At 42.0% G+C, this 17745-nt stretch overlaps 1 protein-coding gene across 3 annotated transcripts in view; it reads right to left on the reverse strand.

Annotated features, from left to right (window-relative positions):
* Positions 1-2031: 2031 nt before the first annotated feature.
* Positions 2032-17745, reverse strand: part of rpl7l1 (ribosomal protein L7-like 1) — a 40765-nt gene continuing 25051 nt past the window's right edge. For all 3 annotated transcript variants that reach the window (XM_041182889.1, XM_041182890.1, XM_041182888.1), the window contains 2 exons: positions 13193-13403; positions 2032-2423 (listed from right to left, as the gene is read on the reverse strand). In XM_041182889.1, the coding sequence (XP_041038823.1) occupies positions 13195-13403 (209 nt within the window). In that variant the 3' untranslated portion in view covers positions 2032-2423; positions 13193-13194. The remainder of the gene's footprint in view (positions 2424-13192; positions 13404-17745) is intronic.

A 17745-nucleotide genomic window follows, 5' to 3' on the forward strand; every position in this document is an offset into this window, starting at 1 on the left:
ATTTTTTTTAAGTTCAATATTTCCACTCGCAATTCGGTGTTTTTTCCTTCATTATCATGACAATGTTTCCCCTGGCTAGGGCATCTACAGCCAGAGGATGCTGGCTCAAAATAAGGGGCAAGTCATTTAGGATTGAGGAGGAATTTCTTCACTCAGAGGGTGGTGAATCTTTGGAATTGACTGCCCCAGAGGGCTGTGGAGGATTAGTCATTTGAGTATGTTCAAGACTGAGCTTGGTAGATTTCTAATGCAGGAAAATCAGCCATGATCTCAAGGAATGGGAGGGCAGACTAAAAGGGTTGAAAGCCCTACTCGTGCTTCTATTTCTTATGTTGTGTTCTTATGTTCTTAAACCACTGCTGTCCATGTGGCGTAGGCACACCCACAGTGCTGTTAGGGAGGGAGTTCCAGGATTTTGACCCAGTGAGGCTGAAGGAACGGTGATACAGTGACAAGTCAGGATGATGATTGACTTGGAGGGGAACTAGCAGGTGTGGGGTTCCCTTGCACCTGCTGCCCTTGTCCTGCAATCACGGGTTTTAATGGAGCTGTTGAAGGAGCCTTGGTGAGTTGCTGCAGCATATCTTATATTTAAGCCATAATCTTATTGAATGGTGGAGCAGGCTCGAGGAGCTGAGCAGTTTACTCCTGCTCCTAATTCTTGTGTTCTTTTGAGCAGGGGAGTGGAACTAATTGGATAGCTTTTTCAGAGAGCTGGCATAGCCATGATAGGCTAAAAGGCATCCTTTTGTGCTGTATGGTTCGACCTCCTGCCTTCTGTTCAAGTTAGAATTTGTATTACTCCACACAATCCAACCCCTCAATCATTCGGGTTTCTCTGTTCGATATCCTTTCAAAAGCTGCATTATCCTTCTTGCACTGTGGTGATTATAGTTGAACACATTATTCTAAAAGCTGTCACAGTGGGGCTGCAGCACCATTCACCTTTATTAACCATTATCTAATTATCTAATAGTGTGATCTGGGAGCTAAAACAGAGACCACTTGCAGTCTGAGCACTGGCACCATAGTGAATTTCTTCTTTAGTAAGCAGTGGTTTATTTTACATTTACTATATAAAGGAAGAGAGTGGTTTTGCTTGTTGTAAAATCAAAAACTAATCAACACTTTACTGTTGTTAAGATCTAATTAACTAGTCATCTCTGAAACTAACCAGGACTAATTTTACATAGGACACGTGTGTTCATTTCAGCCCTGACCCTACATTGTTCAAGGGTTCACAAGATAACAGAACTTTCTGCCCATTTCCAAACATTTTCAGGTGTGTTTTCTTCAGCTAGACAGGAAGCCAAAGATTTGACCTATAATTAAACAATGACACTTCAGACAATATTCTGTCATCCTTCAGACTTGCATCTTACTTGGTGCTTGGCAAGTAACCTGTGTTGACTTCATGATTTTCTATTGAAAAATTGCTTTGTTTCAGTCTGGTGTTAATCCCTTACAAATTGTTTTTAGTATTGCAAAATTAAAAGTAAAAAAATTCAACACACGCAAAATACACTTAAAAGTAAGCAGTTACTTAGTTTAGGGGAATAGCTTTATTAGCACAAGTTCTTTGTAGAATGCATGGTTTGCTTATGCACATAAGTTTATGGCATCTGCATTGTTTAGCCTTTAAGAGTTTAGTGCCTCGAGCAATGCTCCAACAGCATGAAAGATACTGCACAATCCTTGCTGCGATAAACAGTGTGTGTGCATGGCTACACAAATTTTTTTTAAAGGGACTTTGCACTGAAAAAAAAGTGCCCCACACAACTAAATATTAAAGGGAACGCTGGCCACAGGGTGTTTAAATGTTTCAGTATCCTAATGACTGGACAAATCATTTGAAATAATTGACTGGAATGTGCCAGTGTAGACTTACCTCTAGAATCTGAAATCTACTCAATGAATCTTGCCAAACGGTTACACCACTAACCAAATCTTTGCGAGGCCATGCAATGATAGATCCCAAACTATTGCAAACAATCCAAGCTAGAATTTCAATTAATGTAATTACCAGAATAATTGAGATTGCCAACCTCCATTTATTTGGGAACGAATATCAGATTTTATCAAACACCAAACTGATATTTAATTGAATTCAAGTCCATTAACAGTTTTGATGAAAATTTCAGATAATCAAAATTCCAACAGTTCCACAGATTGTAAATTCTTCAGCTCCGATATGGTTGCTTGCTCACCAAGGATACAGGTCACAACAACTACTAACCCCCACCCCACCCGTCCGCACATAGGTCTTGAGATACAGTGAGTGAGTGGCAGGGTGTCGTCTGATGATCTTCTATTCCAATATTACTAAGGTAGTAACAGTTCAAAGCTGAATACAAGTCTGTTACGTTTCCTATACATAGTATAGATAAATAAATCCGATACCAGGTCATTTATTCACATGGGACCTGCAAAAATAAAACAAAAATATACATAAGAAGCAATGCTGGATACTTGGGTGACAGATGGTGTAAAGGGTTATCAGGAACACCTGATACTGATTTAACTATGATGCAATGTCACATGACTAAGTAACTGAAATCTGGTGGGAAGCAGAAATACAATCGGTGTTGAGTACTGTTATGTACATAGATACCAAATAAACAAGAATGGTTTTTACGAATAACAATCTATGGTAGCGTTCTTAGGTACCAGGTAAACCCTAAAGAAACCCCATCTAGAACCAGAATTCAAGACGAAACATGGTGGCAGCGGACAGTGTGTAAAAGACCCAAGAAAACCTCAAACTGAACACTACAGACCTGAGAGACCTCTGAATCCTTGGAAGAGTACAGTAAGAGAAGTGTGGACTCACCAAAAACCAAAAACTTAGAGGGTGCAGCAGAAGTAAAGTCTAGACAGCAGTGATTCTGGATCACAGTCAAACAGCTAAACTTCTGAAGCAGCAACAGATCCAGACCTTAGTTAAGCATGGAGCCTCATTTGCCACTCCCTGAACTGTTGCAAAATGCGGAAGTCTCTCAACGGGCTCAAAATTGTGACAATTGGAAGAAGCGATTCTGCAGATACAGAACAACTTCAGGTTTGCATAATTAGGACCAGAAGGGTCAGGTCAGTACTTTACGCCATAGGGCCAAAGCATACGATGTGACTGCAAGACAGGGAGTCAATGAGGCTTCGAACTCAAATGAGGAAGTCCTCCAGGCATTTGGTTCGTATTGTGTCCTTGAAAAAATTTGATCATTAAGCGAGCAAAATTTAATAAGGGAGACAGCAAAAACTGGGCAAATCCATGGACTCATGCATGAATGACCTGTAGAGACTTGTAGAAAATTGCAACTATGGGATCCTTAGAGATAAATTAATATGTGATGGTATAGTAGTTGGGGTCTTAGATGGAACCCTACCAGATCATTTGCATACGAGGGAAGATTTAACTCTCACAAAGGCAGTGCAAATAGCACGGAAGTCTGAGCATAGGAAGCAAAACAGGGAAAGTGATGCCCCTTGGAAAAAAAATGAGTGAAGTCATTCAATATGTTGGACAGAAAAGAGAAAGCGCACTGAACCAAAAGCCCATGAAATTGAGAAAAGAAACGTGCTAACCGTCATCTTGAGATGCTCCCGGTATAGCACGGAAACCCTGCAGAAGCGGAAAGAATGCGCAAGATGGGGAACAGATTGCCAAAACTGTGAAAAGTTAGGACACTTTAAAAGTGCTTGCTGATCTAAAATATACGTAGCTCACAGGAAGAAAGAGAAAATAAATGCCTAATCAAATAAACAAAGTGGAAGAACTACAGAAAAAAACATAACTTTCTCAGGAAAGTTAAAGAAACAGAAAATAATTATTAAAAACAAAAAACTGCGGATGCTGGAAATCCAAAACTAAAACAGAATTACCTGGAAAAACTCAGCAGAACTGAGTTTTCTGCTGAGAAAATAATTATTGCAGCTTTAAATTAGAAGTTGATGGTCACCCCATAGAATTTAGGCTAGATACTGACGCAGGTGTTTTCTGTGGCTTAAAAATATCACATTGCAGCCATCCTCCATCCTGTTGCAAGGTCCAGGGGGACTACACTGGAAGTAATAGGCCAACACCTGGCGAGACTAAGATACAAGGATATGGAAATTATTGAGCTCCTGTATGTTTTATAGAACCTGGAGTCACCATTAATGAGCAGAAAAGCATGCTTGTAGTTGACGCTGATTTGCTGAAGACAGAATATCAAGTAACCCTTAGGGCTGATGCCTAGACTAGATTTCTCTTCATGGCAAGGAAGGTTCCTCACCTACTCTTCGACAAAGCCAAGAGGGAGACTGAACAAACATCACAACAAGAGATCATCTCTACAGTAACCATGCCGATGAAGTGGTATTCTGGAATGGTCACAGTACCAAAACCTAATGGTTCAATTAGAATCAGCATTAAACAGTAGTAACTCAGTTAAAGAAACCAGTTAAGCACGAGATCCACCCAATGGCATCAGTGGATGAAAGTCTCGTCAAATTTGCAAAAGCCACCCTCTTCACAGAACTGGATGCTAACAGTAGCTTTTGACAGCTGCCACTGGACAAAGAATCCAGATTGTTGACTACTTTTATCAGCCCATCTGATCATTATTATTTTAACAGGTTACCATTCGCAATTGCTTCTGAAGTGAAATGTTCCAAAGGCTGGTGTCTCACACCCTGGAAGGGGTAATATGCCACATGGACGATATTCCTGTACACAGTTGATCAAGTGAAGAACATGACCATTGAGTGAGAGCAGCCCTCAAAGTTCTACAAGAAGGCAGTTTGACATTAAACAACAAATGTGAATTTACAAAGCCCATGGTAAAATTCTTGGGCCAGATTGTGCAAGGTTTGGGAATTACTGCTGACCTGAAGAAAACTAAGGTCATTAGAGAGTTTCCACAGCCTAAAAAAATCATAGAATTACAAAGATTCCTTGGGATGGTCAACCAAGTAGGCACGTTCCTTTCAATCTTGGCAGAAATCAGCAAGCTGTCACAACAGCAAGGTCAACATTGATGCTGGTATGTGGACCAGCAAAATGCCATTGATAAGATCAAAAATCTCCTAATTTCACCCAAACTTCTAATGCATTACGATTCAGAGCTGAGAACAACTGGAGCAGTTGCAGGCTTGGGTGCAGTACTGTTTCCAGCTCAAAAAGATGAACAAAGGCTAATTTATTACACCTCAAGATCTCTCACAGACAAAGAAAAGGCATGTTCAACCATTGAGAAAGAAGCATCAGCAGCCACATGGGCCTGTGAGAAGTTCTCTGAATATGTTACGGAGTTAAAGTTTAAAATTAAAACTGACCAGATACCTTTGGTTACTCTTAACCTACAGAAAATTGCAAAAATGACCCCTAGAATTCGACATTTTAGACTGAGACTCATGAGATATGATTAAGTAACAGAGTATGTTCAAGGGAAGTACCACGTGACAGGTGCATTGTCAAGAATACCAGTGGAAAGAGTCAAATTGGAAGATTTAAATTTTATTGAGGAAGTGGAAGCATATTCTTTGCTCATTTTTAAACACTTACCTGCCAAAGAAGACATTACAAGAGCTTAAACAAGCACAATAACAGGATGATGAATGCATCCAAATACAAGCACAAAAAGCAGGATAAACCCAACCCGCTCAATTACCACCCTATCAGTCTACTCTCCATCATCAGCAAAGTGATGTTTGGGTTCATAAACAGTGCTATCAAACGGCACTTGCTTGGCAATAATCTGCTCATTGACGCTCTGTTTGGTCACTCATCCTGAACTCATTACAGCCTTGGTTCAAACATGGACAAAAGAGGTAGACTCCAGGGGTGAGGTGAGAGTGACTGCCCTTTACATCAAGGCAGCATTTGACCAAGTGTGGCATCAAGGAGTCCTAGCAAAACTAGAGTCAATGGGAATTGGGGGAAAACTCTCCATTGGTTGGAGTCATAACTAGCACAAAGGAAGATGGCTGTGGTTGTTGGAGGTCAATCATCTCAACTCCAGAACATCACTGCAGGAGTTCCTTCAGGTAGTGTCTGAGGCCCAACCATCTTCAGTTGCTTCATCAATGACCTCCCTGCCATCACAAGGTCAGAAGTGGGGATGTTCGCTGATGATTGCAATGTTCAACACTATTCGCGACTCCTCAGATATTGAAACAGTCCATGTCCAAATGCAGCAAGACCTGGACAACATCCAGACTTGGACTGATAAGTGGCAAGTAACATTTGCACAACACAAGTGCCAGGCAATCACCATCTCCAACAAGACAGAGGATCTAACCATTGCCACTTAGCATTGCTGAATCCCCCACTAACAACATTCTGGGGGGGTGTTACCATTGACCAGAAACTGAACTGAACTATGCTATGGAAATGCTATGGCTACAGGAGCAGGTCAGAGGCTAGGAACCCTGCAGCGAGTAACTCACTTTCTGAATCCCCAAAGCCTGTCCACCATCTATAAGGCACAAGTCAAGAGTGTGATGGAATACTCCCCACTTGTCTGAATGAGTGCAGCTCCAACAACACTTAAGCTTCACACCATCCAGGACACAGCCGCCTACTTGATTGGCACCCCTTCCACAAACATTCACTCCCTTCACCACTGCTGCACAGTAGCAAACAGTGTGTAGCATCTGCAAGATGCACTGCAGAAACTCACCAAGACTCCTTAGGCAGCACCTTCCAAACCCACGACCATTCCATCTAGAAGGACAAGTGCAGCAGATACATGGGAACACCACCACCTGAAAGTTCCCCTCCAAGCCACCCATCATCCTGATTTGGAAATATATCGCCATTCCTTGACTATTGCTGGGTCAAAATCTTGGAACTCCCTCCTTAACAGCACTGAGGGTGTACCTACACCATAGGGACTGTAGCAGTTCCAGAAGGCAGCTCACCACCAGCTTCTCAAGGGCAATTAGGGATGGGCAATAAACGCTGGTCTAGCCAGTGACGCCCACATCCCGTAAATGAATTAAAAAAAAGAGTATTGCCAGAATGGATACTAGTAAACAACCTTGTACTTAGTCAGAGAAAACATATCTCAGTCATCAACGATTTCTTAGTTTTTAACTATAGACATTTCTAAAACAGCTCGACTTGACATTCTCCAAAAAATTCAATATGGTCACTTGGGAATAGCGAAATACCAAGCAAGAGCCCAGCATCAGTCAGGTGGGTCAGGTATCAGTCACTCCATTGAAGAATTAAACACTAATTGCTTTACGTGTGGAGTGAACAGCCAACAGAGCGAACCATGGGCACCCTCCACTTTTCCTTCGAGGCCACGGCAGCGCCTGGGAATGGATTTATTTGAGTTTAAAGGCAAAGTTTTCATCATTGTCTCTGATTACTACTCCAGGTGGTTTGAAGTGAGTAGACTACATAGTACCAAGGCAGAGGCAGTCATGACATCACCAAGAAGAATCCTCACGACACATGGCATCACGGACATTGTTGTGTCAGACAACCGACCTCAGTTTGCTATCGAGTTATTTCACAACTTTGTGTAGGAATATGGTTACACACATGTGACTAGTTCACTTAGATATCATTAGCTGAAAGGAGAAGCAGGAGGAGGAGTTTGAACAATCAAGGAATTGATGAAAAAGATGATATTAATATAGACCTTCTTAACTACAGAACCTCACCACTAAAAAAACGGGTTCCTGCCACCAGAACTATTGATGGGAAAATGGCTGTGAATACAACTTCCAGCTCTACAACAAACACTACAACCTAACATAACCTCAGATAATCGTGGGAAAGTTAGGAAGCATGAGGAACAACAAAGAAATGGTCAAGCTCAATAATTTCAATTTCAGGCACAGCACACGAGACTTGAAAATGCTGTAGCGCAGGGAGAGGGTGTGGATACGAGATCAACTGGAAAAAGGCATGGTAACAGAAAGAGCTCCACAACCAAGATCTTATAGAATTGAGACGGCTCAGGGAATTATAGAAGGAACCAAAGAGCCTTGATATCATTGGGAAGGAAACCAATGGAACCTTGGACATACTATTTAGATCTGGATGGAGGTGAGGAATCAGAAACAAGTCGAAACTCCTCAAACACCTAGTGGAAGACACTCCTATTGAATGACTAAAGAGTGCAGTTCATCCTCAACTCCGAAATGAAATCAGGATCAGATTAGGGCGATTGGTCAAGGCATTAGAGACTAACCCTGTGAAGTTTGAGATTTTGGGGGGTGGAAATTATGTAGGAGGATGTATATAGTTGGAATAAAGACTTGGGGGGAGATGTAGAGTAATATCATATGACTAAGTAACGGAATCTGGTGGGAAGCAGAAGTACAACCCCGTGTAGAGTACTGAGATGTACATGGATCTGTAAATAAAAAAGACCGTTTCTTCTGAATAACAGTCTTAGGTAGCATTCTTAGGGTAACAGGCAAACTCTATTAGACCTTTACCTCAAGACAAAGCAGATGGGAATCCATATTAAATGGTTAGAGTGACGCATGGAACATGAAAGAGGAGTTTAAAATAAAAATTCGGTCTCAAAATGTGGGTGTAATGGACAAGACAGCCATTCCTTGGCCACCCCAAGTTGTCCTGAGCAGGCAGTTGTTGGTCTTGAACTGATGCACTCTGTGTGGCATAGGAGCTTGATATATTGAGCAGCCATTTCAAAGTTCACAAGATCAGAAGAAATAGGAGCAGGCCTTTCGGCTCCTCAAGTCATCTCCGCCATTCAATAAGATCATAGTTGATCAGGTTGTGGCCTAACTCCACTTTGTTGCTTACTTGTGCCCCCCCCACCGTAATCTTTGACTCCTTCAAGATCAAAAATCTAACTCAGTCTTGACCCAGCCTCCATTGCTCTCTGGGGATCATAATTCCAAAGCATTGACCCTCAGAGAGGAAACGCCTCCTCATCTCAGTCTTAAATGCAAGATCCCTTATTTTGAAACCGTGCCTAGTTTTAGATTCCCCCACGAGGAGAAACATCTTCATATCTATGCTGTCAAGCCCCCTCAAAATGTTGTTTCAATAAGATCACCCTTTCTAAACTCCAATGAGTATAGGCCCAATCTTTCCTCATAAGACAAACCCTTTATCCCAGAAATCAACCTAGTTAAACTTCCAAGAACTGCTCCTAATGAAAGTCTATCCCTCCTCAAATAAGGAGACCAAAACTGTACACAGTACTTTAGGTGCAATCTCACCCATGCCCTGTACAGTTGTGGCAAGACTTCCTTACTGTTATGCTCCATCCCATCTGCAATAAAGGCCAACATTCTATTTACTTTCCTAATTTCTTGCTACACCTTCTTGATAACTTTTTGCGATTCATGTAGTCACCCAGATCTGTCTGTACTGCAGCATTCTGCAGACACTCTGAATTTAAATAATATTTTACTTTTCTATTTGGCCTCCCAAATTGGAGAACCTCACATTTTCCCACATTATACTCCATCTGCCAAATTTTTACCTACTCATTTAACCTATCTATATCACTCTGCAGACTCTTTGTATCTTCCTCACAACTTGCGTTCCTATCTATCTTTCTATTGTAGACACATTTGTTGACGATACAGTCTGTCCCTTTATCCAAGTCATTAACATAGATTGCAAATAGTTCAGGCCGCAGTACTGATCCCCTGGCACTCCGCATTTGCCAAGTTGAAAATGACCCATTTGTCCCAACCCTCTGTTTCCTGTTAGTTACCTAATCCTTTATCCACCCTAAAACATCACCCCAATATGATGCACTCTTATCTTGCGTATTAAACCTTTTTGTGGCACCTTATTGAATGCCTTTTGGAAATCCAAAAACACATCTACTGGTTCCCTTTTATCCACCTCGCTTGCTACATCCTCCAAGAACGCTAATAAATTTGTCAATAGATTTCCCATTCATAAAATCATACTGACTCTACTTGATTGTATTACAATTTTCTAAATGTCCAGCTATTACCTCCTTACTAATGGATTCTTGCATTTTCCCAATGACAGAAATTAGACTAACTGGCCTATAGTTTCCTGCTTACTGCCTCTTTCCTTTCTTGAATAGAGGTGTTCCATTTGCAGTTTTCCAATCTGCTGGGATCTTTCAAGAATCTAGGGAACTTTGGAATATTACAACCAACACATCGATTATTTCTGCAGCCACTTCTTTTAAGGCCCTAGAACACAGGCCATCAGATCCAGGGCACTTTAGCTCCATTAGTTTTTGCAGTACTTTTTCTCTAGTAACTATAATTATTTTAAGCTCCTCCCTCCCATTTGCCTCTTGAACTTCTAGTATTCTTGGGGTGCTTTTTGTGTCTTCTATTGTGAAGACAAATACAAAATACTTGTTCAACGCCTCTGCCATTTCCTTGTTTCCCATTGGTAATTCCTCAGTCTCATCCTGTAAGGGTCCAACATTTGCATTAGCTACTCTTTTCCTTTTTATATACTTGCCAAAGTTTTTATGTTCCTTGCTAGTTTTCTCTCATTCTCTAATTTCTTCCTCTTTGTAATTTTTTGTCATCCCTTGCTAGTTTCTAAAATTTGCTGAATCTTTTTACCTACCACTGATCTACACAGCATTGTACACCTTTTTTTCAATTTGATATAATCCTTAACTTCCTTAGTTAGCCAGGATGATGTATCTTTCTCATAGAACTTTCTATCTCAATGGAATATATCTCTGTTAGAGTTATGAAATATCTCTGAATCACAGAATTGTTAAAGCACAGGAGGCCATTCTGCCCATCATGTCTGCAGGTGTCCAGAAATGAACATAACACTCCACTCAACCAGCATTTCATAAAGATTTGGCAGTACTCATTTTGTACTCTATTTTTCTATTAATAAAGCCAATGAACCATAAGCTTTTTTTAAAAAAAAGTAACAACCTTCTCAACTTGCCCTGCAACTTTCAAAGATTGGTATACTTAGACCCCCTGGATTTCATTCCTGCACCCTCTTTAAAATTGTACTATTTAGTTCACATTGTTGCATGTCATTTCCTTCCAAATGCATAACTTATGCTTCTCAGCCATTCATTTGCCCACTTCTTCAGTATATATATGCCCCTCTGAAGTAACACAGTCCTGTTGGCAAAGAAGCAGGCCATTTGGCCAATTGAGTCCATGTTGGTTCTCTATAGAGCAATCCAGTCAGTCCTATTCCCCTGCTCAATCTCTGTAGCCCTGCAAGTTTATTTCCCTCAAATATCCATCTAATTCCCTTTGGAAATCACTGATTACCTCTGCTTCCACACTCCTCACAGGCAGTGAGTTCCAGGTCATTACTACTCACTGTGTAAGGAAGTTTTTCCACACAGCCCCTCACTGCATCCTCTTGCCCAAAACCTTATATCCAAGTCCCCCCCCTAGTCCTTGCATGCTCAGTTAATGTGAACAGCTTTTCTTTGTCCACCTTATATAAACCTGTCATAATTTTATACATCACGATAAAAATCTCCCCTCAATCTCTTTTGCTCCAAGGAGAACAGCCCCAGCTTCTTCAACCTAAACTTGTAGCTAAACTCCCTCATCCTGGAACCGTTCTGGTACATCTCCTATGCACCCTCTCAAGGATCCCCAAATCCTTCCTAAAGCATGGTGGCCAGAACTGGGTGCCATCACTTTAGTTGTGGCCTAACCAGAGCATTATAAGGTTTCAACCTAACCTCCCAGCTTTTGTACTCAATGTTTGAAGCCCTTGATCCTATATGCTTTGCTAAGTAGTCAATCAATAAGTTCTGCCAACTTCAAAGATCCATGCACATGAATTCCCAGGTCCCTTTGTTACTGCACACTCTTTAGAACCATTAGGTTTATATTGCCTCTACCAATCCCGTTTGTTTAAATGCATCACTTTATGCCATTCCATATTAAATTCTATCTGCCACTTGTCTGCCTATTCTATTGTCTTATCTATGTCCTGCTGCAGTCAATCAATTTCCTCACTGTTCGTCAGATCTCCAAGTTTGGTATAATCAGCAAATTTTGAAATGTTACTGTGTATTCTGATATCCTATATATATATATAATTCGCTCTTTTACGTCCTCAGGCCAATTTTTTTTTTATCCAAGCTGACACTGACCCTCCCACTGAGCCTCAATTTACTTTTTATGTATACTTTGTTAATCACTTTCTTAAAATCTACAGACATCATCTTTTGCATTCCTTTCATCAACCTTCTCTGTTACTTATCAAATAATTCAGTTAGTACAAGTCTGTTACTATCCTCCTGTTCACTACATTTACAAGTTTTGGGTCATCTGCAAACCTTGAAATTAACACCTTCGTTCCGTCCGCAAGCATGACCCAGACCTCCCTGTCACTTGCCATTTCAACACTCCACCCTGCTCTCATGCCCACATGTCCGTCCTTGGCCTGCTGCAATGTTCCAGTGAAGCTCAACGCAAACTGGACGAACAGCATGTCATCTTCCGACTAGGCACTTTACAACCTTCCGGACTGAACATCGAGTTCAACAATTTTAGATCATGAACTCTCTCCTCCATCCCCACCCCCTTTCCGATCCGCCTTTTTTCCAATAATTTATAAAGATTTTTCTTTTCCCACCTATTTCCATTATTTTTAAAATGTATTTCCATCCATTGTTTTATCTCTACCTTTTAGCCTTTGTCGATTCCTTCACCCCACCCCTCCCCCACTAGGGCTATCTGTACCTTGCTTGTCCTGCTTTCTACCCTTAATTAGCACATTCCTTTGATAATATCATCACCTTCAACAACTCTCTGTCCTTTCATCTGTGACATCTTTTGGCTATCTCCACCTGTCACTGGCCCTCTATCCAGCTCTACTTGTCCCACCCCCCTCCTTAAACCAGCTTATATTTCACCTCTCTTCTATCTTTACTTATTTCTGTTGAAGGGTCATTCGGACTCAAAACGTTAACCGTGCTCCTCTCCGCAAATGCTGCCAGACTTGCTGAGTTTTTCCAGGTATTTTTATTTTTGCCTTGAAATTAAGACCTGTATACCCAATTCCAGGTCATGAATAAATATCATTAGTCCCAACTCCATTCCCTAGGGAACATCGCTCCACATTTCTCACCCGTCTGAAAATAAGGGCTCATCATTATTTTCTGCTTTCAATTGCTTAGCTAATTTCATACCTAGGCAGTCAGTATCCCTTTAACCTCCTGGGATTGAATCAGCATAAGCACCAAGCCCCTGGAGGTGTTAGAACCTGCCCTTTTACCTTTAATTGAGTTGCCGAATAAGTTTGTTGATTCCTTCTCCACGGTTCCCTGTCTCTCCGAAATCATTGAGAAATCCCACTTTGTTCCTTGCTGCATGTCGAGCTACTGACAGCCTGAAGGGCCAGAGGAAGTTGCTGGCCTCCTTGAAGAATTTTCCCACACAGTAGATTTCATGTATCAGGTCCTCAAGGCAGATCATTCCCCATTTTCCTGTGGACAAAAGTAGGCCAATAAAACCCTGCAAATGGAGGGTCCCAGTGTGACTGCCACTTGTTTAAGGTAGGAGAGCATGTACTGGCCTAAAAATGCAGACACTGCTTTCAGGAGTGATGGACAAAGGACAAAACAAACTGAAAAGTCTCCAGTGAAGACATTAGTTCCAAACTAACAGCTTCTCATAGTATCTGATTGTTTTGGTCTCATCTTAATTTATAAACCTTCTCCTCACTCTTCCAACCCATTTACATCATCAATTTTCTCTCTTATACCCTCAAACTCCATGAAGACATTTATTTCTGGGATAGTTCAGAATCATCACAGTGCAGGAGGAGGCTATTGAGCCCATCGTGTCTGCACCAGCTCTCCGAATCAGCAATTCACCTAGTGCCAGTGACCCACCTCCCCATAACCTTGCACAATCTTCCTTTTTAAATATCAATCTAATTCCCTTTTGAATGCCTCAATTCTGAGGCAGTGCATTCCAGATCCTAAACACACTGTGTGAAACCTCATGTCACTATTGCTTTTTTAACCAATTACCTTAAATCTGTGCCCTCTTGTTCTCGAACCTTTCCAAAGAGGAGTTAATCTGGACTTGAAACATTAACTGTTTCTCTCTCCACAGATGCTGCCAGACTTGCTGAGTTGTTCCAGCACTTTTTGTTTTTATTTCAGTTATTCCAGTTTGTTGTGAATCACAACAGAGCCTGATCCCATTCTAAGCCAGTGTCTGAGTACATGCAGAGAATGACACAGCGCAGGAAGCAGCCTTTGAGCCCACTCTGTCAGTACCAGCTCTATGGCAGACTATCCAATTAGTCCCACACTCCTGCTCCTTCCCCATATCCCTGTAATTTTCTTTCCTTCTAATATTCATCAATTCTCTTTTGAAAGATCGAATCTGCTTCCACCACCCTTTCAGGCCGTGCAGTCCAGACAATTGCCCACTCCATTAAAAAAGTCTCCTCATGTTGCCTCTGGTGCAGGCAAGTCAGCGAGTATTGGTGTTGGTCCCAAGCCCAGGTAAATGGGGAGGCCTAGCAGCAGGAAGGGCATCCTGCTGTAAAACCCAAATGATTGCTGATATAAATGGAAATTACACCCATGTTAGGGTTTATCCTGCAAGCCACACCCAGGGTTCCTGCCTGAACCTGGTAAGGAACGGACAAGAATGGCTAAAGGAGAGAGCCTGAAGCAGAAGTGAAAAGATGACAAAATTCAAAACTAGCAAGTCAAAATGTCGATAGTCCAACAGGGAGAAGCAGTGAAGTAACTAACCTGCTGGGATTTTAAAAAAATCTTTCATGCAATGTGGGCATCGCTAGCGAGGCCAGCATTTCTTGTCCAACCCTATTTGCCCTTGAACTGAGTGGCTTGCTAGGCCATTTCAGAGGGCAGTTAAGAGTCAATCACGTTGCTGTGGGTCTGGAGTCTCATGGAGGCCAGACTAGGTAAGGACAGCAGATTTCCTTCCCGAGAGCACGTTAGTGAAACAGAAGGGATTTTATAACAATCTGCTGCTTTGGTAGAATTTGAACCTGTGTCCCCAGGGCGTCTGGATTACTAATCTAGAGACATTAACACTATACCACTGTCTTCCCTACTAGAAAAGGAATGCAAATCATAGTCTTCCAGGAAAACAGTGAAAGGGCAGCAAAGCTAGAAAAATTGGTAGTAGGTATAAACTTTATTACAATGGACAGGATGGGAGAAGAAATGGTATTGTAAGCAAGGAAATGAAGGACAAGGTGCTGAAAGTGGACAGAGTCAAAGTAAAGCGAAAAATCGAGGCTGAAATGCTAATTAGTTATTATGGGCCACAGAGTGGGCATGGGTCAGAGGAGGAAAAAGAATTCTGGGAATAGATGGACAACACAATTGAAATACCAAGCAGTGACAGGCTGGTGTTGGCAGATGACCCAATTGGGCACAAAGGGAGAGAAAGAGTGGGAGACAAGGTTATCCATGGTGGACAGGGTCTTGGAGAAGAAAATGAAGAAGAAGCCAAAATTCTGGAGTTTGACATGTCATACCAACAGGTAATACTAAACACCTCCCACCAGAGTCACATGAGGGGAAATGTCTAATAACATTTTATGAGCCTTTATTTCTTTTTCTGCAAACTCTTCATCTCCCTGAGATTGGAGGGAGGTACAGAGTGGTGCTCAGGAGGTGGTGAATCTTTGGAACCATCTGCCCCAGAGGGCTGTGGAGGCTCAGACATTGAGTATGTTCAAAACTGAGATTGATAGATATCTGAATGTTAAAGGCATCAAGGGTTATAGGGATATTGCAGGAAAACGGTTTTGGAGTAGAATATCAGCCATGATCTCACTGAATGGCAGAACGGGCTTGAAGATCTGAATGGCCTCCTCCTGCTCCTATTTCTTACGTTCTGATGTTCTCCCTGCTTTTATATTCTATACCTCAGCTAATAAATTAAAAGATTCCATATGCCTTCTTAACCGCCTTATCGACTTGTCCTACCTTCAGAGATCTGTGGATATTCACTCCAAGATCCCTCACTTCCTCTACACTTCTCAGTATCCTCCCATATATTGCAGAATCCTTTGACCTCCCCAAATACATTACCTCACATTTCGCTGGGTTGAATTCCACTTGCCATTTTCCTGCCCACCTGACCAGTCCATCCACTTGCCTGGATAAGTGCAGCTCCAACAACACAAGAAACTTGACACCATCCAGGACAAAGCAGCCCGCTTGATTGGCACCTCTTCCACAAATATTCACTCCCTCCACCAACGATGCACAGTGGCAGCAGTGTGTACTAACTACAAGATGCACTGCAGGTATTCACCTAGCCTCCTTAGGCAGCATCTTCCAAACCCACAAGCACTACCATCTAGAAGGACAAGAGCAGCAGACACATGGGAACACTACCACCTAAGAAGTTCCCCTCCAAGCCACTCACCATCCTGACTTGGAAATATATCCCTGTTCCTTCACTGTCACTGGGTCAAAATCCTGGAACTCACTCCCTAACAGCACTGCGGGTGTACCTAGACCAGACCACATGGACTGCAGCGGTTCAAGAAGGGAGCTCACCACCACCTTCACAAAGGCAATTAGGGATAGGCAATAAATGCTGGCCTAGCCAGCGACACCCATATCCCATGAGTGAATTAAAAAAAAAGGATATCTTCCTGCAGTCTGCAGCAATCCTTCTTGCTGCGTGGCCAATTTTTGTGTCATCTGCAAACTGCTTGATTATTCCCCCTACATTTTCGCCTGAAATCATCTCCTCAAGGAGTAGGACTACGAGGCAGGTTGTAAATTCACCCCAGCCAGAACGGGGGATCAAACCCCCTGCTGTTGGTACCAATCTGATACACACCGGCCATCCAACTGAGCCAACTGCCCCCCTTAAGACTTAAGGTGACTAGCAAAGGAATCAGAGATGACAGACAGAAAAACTTTTTTTTTAATGGAAGAGTGGTTAGGATTTGAAATATGCTGTCTGATAAGCTGGTGGAAACAGATTCAGTACAAGTATTTAAAAATAAACTGGATAAATACCGCAAGAAGAGAAAATTCCAGTTACATGGGAGAGTGGGACTAACTGGATTGCTCTTGGAAAGAGTCTGCACAGACTCGATGGGCTGAATGGCCTACTTCAGCGCTGGCATGTTCTATGATTCTATGTTATTTCTCCCAAAATACATCACTTCATATTTAGACTGGTGAAATGTGTAGACACATTGCAGGTGCAGCTTAATGTGACCTAATGTTTATTACTATTCTGTTCATTATTTTTAAAAAATTCATTCACAGGGTGTGGGCTTCGCTGTCTGGGTCAGCATTTACTGCCCATCCCTAGCTGCCCTTGTGAAGGTGGTGGTGAGCTGCCTTCTTGAACTGCTGCAGTCCATGTGGTATAGGTACACCCACAGTGCTGTTAGGGAAGGAGTTCCAGGATTTTGACCCAGTGACAGTGAAGGAACGCACCAAGTCAGGATGGTGAGTGACTTGGAGGGGAGCTTTCAGGCAGTGGTGTGTCTGCTGCCTTTATCCTTCTAGATGGTAGCGGTCGTGGGTTTGGAAGGTGCTGTCTAAGGAGCCTTGGTGTTCCTGCAGTGCATCAAGGCTCTTATGCTGTCAAATTTTGTAACATCTGCAAACTTCAAAATTGTATTCCCTGTACTCAAGTCCAGGTCATTTATATGTAATAACAAAAGCAATGGTCCTAAGACCAACCCCGAGAACCCTACTGCACACTTCCCTTCAGTCAATAAATATCCGTTTACCACGACTCTCTTTTCATACCCAAATTACCACTGTCCCTTTAATACCATGTGACCATATGTTTTTATTT

This window comes from Carcharodon carcharias, chromosome 2, assembly GCF_017639515.1.
Source record: "Carcharodon carcharias isolate sCarCar2 chromosome 2, sCarCar2.pri, whole genome shotgun sequence".
Classification (NCBI taxonomy): Eukaryota; Metazoa; Chordata; class Chondrichthyes; order Lamniformes; family Lamnidae; genus Carcharodon; species Carcharodon carcharias.